The sequence below is a fragment of the Cynara cardunculus genome (genome assembly GCF_001531365.2).
Source record: "Cynara cardunculus var. scolymus isolate 2C chromosome LG 15, CcrdV1, whole genome shotgun sequence".
NCBI classification, from domain to species: Eukaryota; Viridiplantae; Streptophyta; class Magnoliopsida; order Asterales; family Asteraceae; genus Cynara; species Cynara cardunculus.
Window position 1 is genome coordinate 20531762 of NC_037542.1, and position 8748 is coordinate 20540509.

The following is an 8748-nucleotide window of genomic DNA, read 5'->3' on the forward strand; positions in this document are numbered from 1 at the left end:
TAATAACATATAGGTATATGTTTCGGTTGAAAACCTAAATTTTGTTGTGGATCGAAGGAGAAACGAGAGTGTGTCAAAATAAGTGTTCATAATAAAAGTGATACAGTTTTAGACATTTACACTCTTTAACAAAATCACAGCTCACTCTTAATTAAATCGTTTTCTATTCATAAGTCTTAAACATTATCTTATTAAATATTTTGCTAGAGTATAAAACGAACTCTAGCAACTTTAATAACTTGTATACACCCCCATGGTCCATCACTGCTCCTTGTTTCTCGCTTGCATTCGTCTGTTAGTGAAGATTGTATTATATGAAGATTATTTGAATGCTTGTATAGGTAGAGATAAATGGTACAACACATGTCAACATGTTATTTAAATGCTTGATGGTTTTAGTACATCTAAATCTAGTTGATAAAAATCAATCTTAATTGAAGACCAACACTAATGAAATACACCAAATCAATTTCAACCCAATTCATGGGTGGAAGCGAGATCAAAAGTGATCAAAGGTTCAGATCTCTTTTTACGCTTATCACATTAACTCTTATTCGCACACGATATTTCGTCTTTGAAAGTAGATGAAACCGTTATATATTCCACATCATGTTGTTTTGGTGGCCAAGAACCGAATACTTTGATACACATACCAAATCTATGAATCTCTTTATTTTTATCGTTACATATTATATACCAAGAAGATTATACATAAAATCATCGATCAATTATTGCAGTAGTGTGGCAACACATTTTGGCTATCGATCATTTGGATTGTGCTTCGGTCGTAAAACCAATCGCCAACGGCCTCAGCAATAGCCTGCGGAAGACGTGTTACAAGACCATAGCAATATAAAAAGAACTACGATAAATTAAGCATACAACAAGAGAGCTCTTTACCTTATGGTTCAATCTCGAAGAAGGATTACCCAACCATTTTGATTGGTACTCGCACTGGCCGTGAGTAAAACAGTTGTTAACAAACCATCCTCTTGACGAACCATTTCCAACGACCAACAATGCATTTAAAAAATCCGATCTAAAATCTAAACCAAAAAAGTCCGTGAGAAAATGTTACAAAGGGCTAATGGCCCAACAATATATGGTCGGATTGGGGGGTCCCAAACATAAGGAGTTCGTGTGAGTTTTGTCATATATAAATCTATATAGACATCTACCTTTTAGCCTTTGGATTTGATCAGATGAGCATACATTTATATCTTGCTTGCATTTGGCAAAGAGTCCCTTTGGATCGGCTTGTGGCGTAGCCCAGATGTTTTGTACCTCGATTTATATCGCAAAATAAAGGTAAAGAACGAGCACAGATGTTATCCAATTTTCACAAAATATCGTTGAAAGCTAACCTGAAATGTATCGTACGTAGAGTGCAGTATAAAAACAGGCGTCTTAACATATGGCATGGCAAATTGTGGATAGAAACACTGCAACGCAATTTTTGTTACAACATTCCTCCGTTTTGTTCTAAGACAATACGTGAATGCAGAAATGTTAGCGAGATAACAACGCTTACGAGACTGGGCTTCATTTTTGAAGTACATTCAGGATACAAGTTCTTCGATGATTCCTACAAGCACAAGAAAAAGTATATGTTCCACTTCGATTACTTTCCGAAAACAATTTCAATCCACAGTTACCGAAAAGGAACACAATATTAAGGAAGAAAACACACATGTAACGTAACCACTTGATCGTAATATCCCTCAAACTTATATTCTCCGGATATATCTTTCCTGTTAAATGTTAGTTAACGAGAAATACGTTTGAGTCCTTGCTAACTTGGCATGTCATATGATCGACCAAACGTATGTTAGAGAAATCAAAAGATTGTTTCGTCTTCAACTTACACATGAGCAAAATAACCGGCATCAGAAACACATTTTACACGTGTGTTTGTTGGAAAGAATGCTCGGAATTTGTCACAGTGCAATATAGAAGCCAATCCACCGGCAGAAGACCCCGACAAAAGAACCTGTACGTTCGTATCGTTTTTTAATTTTCGTAAACTCGAAACATGAAAAAAAAATAAAGGAGAAGGGAGGGATTTTACATTTGATGCATTTTTCATTCCTTTGCCAAGCAACTCATCAACAATGACATTAAAGACCCTTGCACCTCTAAAGTGAAGATTTGTACCCTTGAAACATACACAAAGACTATTAATCATTATACAACAATAACTCGATTAGATTTCGACTATTTTTTCTCATTATATCGTTAGAATGACCTCCTTTCTCTGCTTAATGGCTCTTTTAAAAAGTAATCTGATGAGGTTCCATATATTCTAACAGTATAATAACAATATATGTATGTAGTATATGTGACTTACGGGATCAACTGCTTCTACGTCTCCGGTGAATGATGACCCGTCACAATACCTCATTGCGACCCTATTCCAATTGTAAAAATCTATCGAAAACAATTGTATTTTTTCGCTATCAAGGTCTTTCGTGGAAATCAAAGTTATAATAATTAAATAGACATGCGAATCAAACTAATTAACGATATATTGTACTTGGATTTAAGTCTTGCTTATTGCTCAAAATCCCAGTGAAATTGTAGTCGGAACTCTTCATTTTCTTCGATGAACCATAGAGACTATACGTTCGTGTATGGCAGTCTTCTATCGAATTGCACCATCCTCCACCCTACCATAAACACAGTCACCAAACATACATATACAAATACATATATAGATATACAACGAGGTTCAAATGAAAAAGACAAAAACGTTGAAAACATATGGATATATGATCTATATGTGAATCTTAGGTAAAAGGAAAAGTGAACTCACATATGCATCTTCGTATGTGAATAACTAGTAAAAAGGTAGATGAATAAACATGGGTTCACATATGCATATTCAAATGGAACTTCTCCAAGTTTACCAATGATTCTTTTTCTTATTTGAAGCTTCCCCTATAGATATAAACACACACACACACACACACACACATATATATATATATATGTATATATATATATATATATGTATATATATATATATATGTATATATATATATATATGTATATATATATATAGCAACCTGTATGTGAAGAAGCCAATTGTGAAGACCTTCACCAGAACCTGCATCAAACTGGTATGCAGGTGGGCTTCCATCCAAACAAACTTCAGACCACCATTTTATTTACCACAGTCAAAAAAAAACAAAACTTGATATTTATTAGTTTTATAGAAATACATATAATTGTATAAAGATTGAGATTACCTGCTCCATTAGCCACAGCTCCTTCAATGATGGTTATACCCACTTCAGTTGTACCTTCTATTTTTAGAAATACTAATACGCACAGCAGTGTCTGTAGTAGCCATTGGCTTACTTTCATCATCTTACTCAAAAACTTATGCAACTGAATAATGAATCATCTGTATATATAAAGCTCAATAAAAATGAGAAATACATATAAAGATTACAGGATGCCACTAAATGAAGCAGTGGGCACGCGTGGTTGGGTAAAAGAAGACGTGGCATGCACCTATTGGGTCCTCAGGATTAGTGTCTGAAGCACAAACCAAACCCACCATCATGACTTATTTTTTTAATCTATATATAAATATGGATGTTAGCTACATAAATTTACAATCACAATATTTTTGGAAAGCTTTTTATAGATATAAGAAGTTATATATGGTTTCAAGTCTTTCTCATATCAACATCCATATACATGTGTATATAAATAGAGCTATGTTGTTAATCTAGTAGTTATAGCGGTGGAATAGCGCTTTGCGGTATTGAGAATAATAGTGGCGGTAAAATAACGGCCAGAATAGCGGTTCCGCTATTATCGCCGATAAAAAACAGCTATTTAGCCGTTATTTGGTTTTGAAATAGCAGAAGTAGCGATGTTGTAGCTGCTATTTGCTAAAAACGGCAACTTTTAGCTTTTTTGGTTCTTCCAAGTTCCACCACGAGGATCACAATAAGTTTCTTTAGGTCCTTATACGGTTCCACAAGTACAACGACAAGGTTGCTTTTGGTTCTTCCACCGTCTCACGTGGAAAACACTCGACGGGTTTGCTAACCAGCCTTTTGAACCTACAATTTCTGTTTAATGGTCAACGGGTTCAACAATTATACAAACTCATTTGCTATTTAGTCTTTAAATAATAAAGTAACGTATGAAATTCAATTAAAAAGAATCATTCTTCTAACATTATTCGAAAGCAGAACCCGAATCACCAGACATACACAATCAAGTTCATAATCATTGAGGGGTGGGCTTCAAAGAATCCACCAGCAATTGGACTCACCAACTGAATCCATACTCCAAAAATCTTCAACAATATGAACTTCTCTATATGAAACATTTTTCAAACTTTCACCAAATTTCATCCTTTACAAAACTGAATTCATAAAAGATGAACAGTCTTAAATAATCTATGAAAATAAAAAACAAAAGTATTTATATTAAATTCATCAGGAAATCAAACACCAAAACTATACACCTCAAATCAAACAAAAGATTGATCCAAAGGGTACCTTACTAGAAGCATTCAGAAATCTAACCACTTGGTGTAGTAAACACAGGTACTTGGAGATATAATTCCATCCGGTGTGCACTGTCTAATCCTCGGACAAATCCCGCAAGGAATTGACACCATTGCCCCTGTTATCGGACCTTGACTTAGATCACCAGCCGGAGGACATCTATAACATAACTTCCCAATAGGAATAGAATGATATTCCCCTAACCCAGTGCTCGTTACATCTATAATCATATTATCCAAAACCATCGACCTCAAAATCTCACTTATCTGTTGGCTAGTGCAATCCGTGTTGGTCAGCCTGTTGGTCTTGAAAAAGTCGTAAACTCCATCAGCTGTTGCAACTTTCAGTTTACGAATGATCTTTAGACAAAGGTCTTTAAGTTGATCGATGAAGGCTGTGTCAAGATTACCATCTACGTACCATGAACCACCTGTGATCTCTTTTGATGGCTCAAACTCTGCTGCAATGTAGTGTTTTCTGCCCTTCATTTGGACATGGGCAACTTCTTTTATCAGACCCAAAGCTTGGAGGTTCTTGAGGGATTTGTTGATAATGGGATCGGGTAGATTTGTTTCTTTCTTCAAGTCCCGTGTCCAAATCGCCATTTCTTTTTTGCTTTTGATGACGTTGAGTACCATGCGATCTGATTCCACAAGACCTCCGCCTGGTTTAGACTCGGGTCTTTTTCTCTTTTGTAAGAGGCTCATCTTAAATAAATTAGCAAACACAACAGTTGCACAATAATGAATCTGCAAAATAAACAAACTCGGTCAATGAGTTTCTAAGGATGGAATTTTGTTAAAAAAACATCAAACGCTTGGCAAAAAATAACATAAATGATATAAATTTGATGATTTCATCACAAAATACTGAAAAGAATTCAACATGGATTACAAATTTTAACTCATACATTTGTCAGTAGACTTATTGGGTTGAATACAAGAGGTTATGGAAGATTGAGAGGTTTTGTCATCATCTTTACCTTCGTTATCTATTTTAGAAGCAACTTCATATGCGATTACACTTTGTTGAACCCCCTACAAACAAATTAAGTTAGGGTTTTCCTATCTTCGTCTACAAGCTCGATTTTTTACGCAAAGTAAGAATCAAGATACTTTCTAAAATGCCAAAAAGTCAGGAAGCATATGGTTTATTAATCAGGAAGACATGATGAATTCCAAATGACAAAAATCACTAAACCCTAAAACATAATTCAAGAAAAGAGGCGATTTCAAGTTTTTAACGAGAATTAAAGATCGATTACTTACTACAGATCAATTAAACCGGAGGCCGCCTGAATGGCTGAAGCTGCAGGCATGACCATTGAGGCGGTGACTAAGTGATTCGTATGAGCAGGGTCGGTGTGACGCCAGGAGGGTCTCGGGACGGAGGGAGAGTGGGCCTGTTAGATTTGGATTTTTTTATTTTATTCTTTTACAAAATTGAGAGTGAGCTTGGGCTTACCTAGGCCTACGCTAACAATTGAAAGTACACATACAAACAAATAGTATAGAAAATCAACCGATTTAATTAAAATCGACCGGTCGTAAATAAATATTCAATTGTAATTGAATTGGACCAAATTGAAAATTTTAACATCCAATTTATATCGGTGATTCTCGGATGACAGTCCAAAAATGAACCAAACCGAACTGAATCGACCAACATCCAATTAATCATCCGATGACCATCCAGTTATCCATCCAACCATTATCCAACTGTCATCCAATTAATTTGTTTTCAAATTGTTTAAATATGAATTTGTTTTGTGTGAGGTTTTGAATTTTTAACTTCTCTTGTGTTGGTTTTAGACATATTAAAAGTGATTAATTAATTTATATCATTGTTGAAGAATTGGATTGAACTAATACACTTGATGGACCCAACTCCATTGGACATCTGATGGATATCCAATTGATGGAACCGAACCAATCCATTCATCCATTGGATTGAATTGGATCGGATCGGTTGGCAAAATCCAAATGATCAGGTCGGTTCGGTTCCCCTCACTTCGAATGGATGTCAACCAATGAACTCGCCTAGATACAACTAGAGAATAGAGATGGTCAAAATGGGCCCGGCCGAGGACCAATTCTAGATATCAGGTTTTATATATGGAGAACAGGTCGGGTGCTTATGATGAGGAGTGGGACCCGTTATAAAAGAAGAATCCCGGACTAGAACCAACTTGGGTCCGGTTTGGTTCGGGACCAGGTTTTGGCAATCACTAAATACTAACTCAACCCAATTAAAAGTGACTATACTTAATCAAGTTGTAAAATCTCCAAACAGTAAGGGTGTGTTTGGTTTGCAGGAATGTTTCTGAGGGATTTGGATTCCATGGGATTTGGATTGGATTGGATTTAAAATCCATTCCTGTGTTTGGTTTGCAGGATTTGGATTGGATTTGAAATCCATTCCTGTGTTTGGTTTGTAGGATTTGGTTTTGGATTTGGATTCAAAAAAAATTTAAATTATTTTAATCATCAAATCTCTTTCATTTTATTAAACCTATTTATTTAACCAACACACTTAAAAATTTAACAATCAAACATTTTCATCCAAAATRCATATTTAATCAACAAACATTTTCATCCAAAATRCATATTTAATCAACAAACATTTTCATCCAAAATACATATTTAACCTATCATCATTTATCTGTGTGTGTGTCTGTATGCAACTCGAAGGAATTACGAAGGTTCATGAAAAACATAACACTGATAAGGAAATTATTGATGGTAGTCCTTCATATGTTCATATCTAAAAACAAACGCATGTAAAATTTCATGTGTGGCTAATTTATTATTATATGCCAAGTTCTTGGTAGCCCTTCACACAAATGCGTAGTGGGATTTGATTCAAAGAAATAATCTAACGTCYTTGACTAAAACATCTGAAAAGTATGATTACGAAACAGTTAGGGGATGTTTACCAAACACTTATCCGGTAAGCGCTTACTGGTAAAATTTAACACTATTACTTACTTACCTGGTAAAATTTTAGTCCACCAAAACAGTATAGTATGCAACAATTCACCTGGTAAGTGCTTACCGTGGTAAGAGTCGTCGCAATCACTTACTGGGTAAGACTCTTGGTATTTGTCTCGCTCTTACCGAGTAAGATTCTTGGTCCTTACCATATTCATCGGTTAAGGTAATGTGACTTGGTATACACTTACCCGAGTAAGCGTTTGGTAAACGGCCCCTTAGTATTTTTTTACCAAATTTAGTGACTTCCTGCGGTAATAACAAGTAACAAATGCCTAATAATGGGGTTTTAGCTTTCGCAAACAGATATTTCAAAGCAAATAGCTCTATAATGGTGAGGGATCTGGAATTTCAAGAGATAGTACARAGTTCTTTCTGTGCATAGCATAGTAGAACACATCCAGAAACGAAAAAGAAAAACAGTCCCTTACTGTGAATGTATGTTTTTACCATTTAATTATCAAAAATTGAAGCAGAAGAGATTATGTGAGTTCATACAACTAGCAGTACGACCTCAGTTCTATCGTAACATGCCATAGAAACAAGATAAAAACAAAAAATTAGGTTTCAACCTACGCTCAAAACCTCGACCAAAATATCCACAAACAAACATGACTAAAAACAAAACAAATCGAAGTGATAATAATCAAACAGAAGCGACAAAGCGATGCATAACAATTCAGGTTCATACTAAACAGAGAAAAACAAAACACAGTCAGTGAAATTTTGGTATGTAGCAAATCAATTTGTCCTAATCGTACTAGGTTGGTGAGTTGTTACTGATTAAGCATCGTATACTGTAAAGATTGTAATGTAATAACGAGAAGATTCGAAAGGGAAGTCTTACCTGCTCAAGCGGGACGAAGAGGCGAAGAGGATGAGCACCGGTTCAAGCGGGACGAAGAGCAGAGAGGAGAGAACCGGCGAGAGCAGTGGGGAGTTGGAGGAGACACCGGCGCGAGCAGTGGGGAGTTGGAGTAGACCGGCGAGAGCAATGGGGAAAGCGACGAGAAGTGGGGAGGTGGAGGAGACCGGCGAGAGTAATGGGGAAAGTGACGAGAAGGGATTAGGGCATGAAGATTGAAGCATCGAGGAGGAGATACCCGCCCGGATTTGGATTTTAAATCAGCCCAGATTTCCAAATCCCTTGTTTACGGGATTTTAAAAAATACACGGGATTTCAAAATCCTGATGATTTGGCAAACCAAATATTGGATTGGAATAGATTT

General features: G+C 35.9%; 2 protein-coding genes across 6 annotated transcripts; both read right to left on the reverse strand.

Moving 5' to 3' along the window:
• Positions 1 to 650: 650 nt before the first annotated feature.
• Positions 651 to 3391, reverse strand: LOC112527312 (pectin acetylesterase 8-like). Of its 2 annotated transcripts, XM_025137881.1 has the most exons (12): positions 3249 to 3391; positions 3066 to 3148; positions 2534 to 2666; positions 2348 to 2427; positions 2069 to 2155; positions 1866 to 1990; positions 1691 to 1751; positions 1532 to 1585; positions 1365 to 1442; positions 1179 to 1284; positions 901 to 1046; positions 651 to 820 (listed from the first exon to the last, which is right to left on the reverse strand). In XM_025137881.1, exons 1-12 carry the CDS (start codon positions 3367 to 3369, stop codon positions 725 to 727), a joined length of 1170 nt encoding a protein of 389 aa, XP_024993649.1. In that variant the 5' UTR covers positions 3370 to 3391; the 3' UTR covers positions 651 to 724. The 2 variants fall into 2 exon arrangements, with proteins under 2 accessions (XP_024993649.1, XP_024993650.1); XM_025137882.1 differs by lacking the exon at positions 3066 to 3148 and having other exon boundaries at positions 3249 to 3334.
• On the reverse strand, positions 3267 to 8555 carry LOC112527313 (DNA-directed RNA polymerase III subunit RPC6). 4 transcript variants are annotated; one of them, XM_025137886.1, is made up of 3 exons: positions 8367 to 8555; positions 4521 to 5278; positions 3267 to 3339 (listed from the first exon to the last, which is right to left on the reverse strand). In XM_025137886.1, the coding sequence occupies exon 2, from the start codon at positions 5234 to 5236 to the stop codon at positions 4535 to 4537; it is 702 nt and encodes a 233-aa protein (XP_024993654.1). In that variant the 5' UTR covers positions 5237 to 5278; positions 8367 to 8555; the 3' UTR covers positions 3267 to 3339; positions 4521 to 4534. The 4 variants fall into 4 exon arrangements, with proteins under 4 accessions (XP_024993654.1, XP_024993653.1, XP_024993652.1 ...); XM_025137885.1 differs by having other exon boundaries at positions 3324 to 3406; XM_025137884.1 differs by lacking the exon at positions 3267 to 3339 and adding an exon at positions 4262 to 4418.
• Positions 8556 to 8748: the final 193 nt, after the last annotated feature.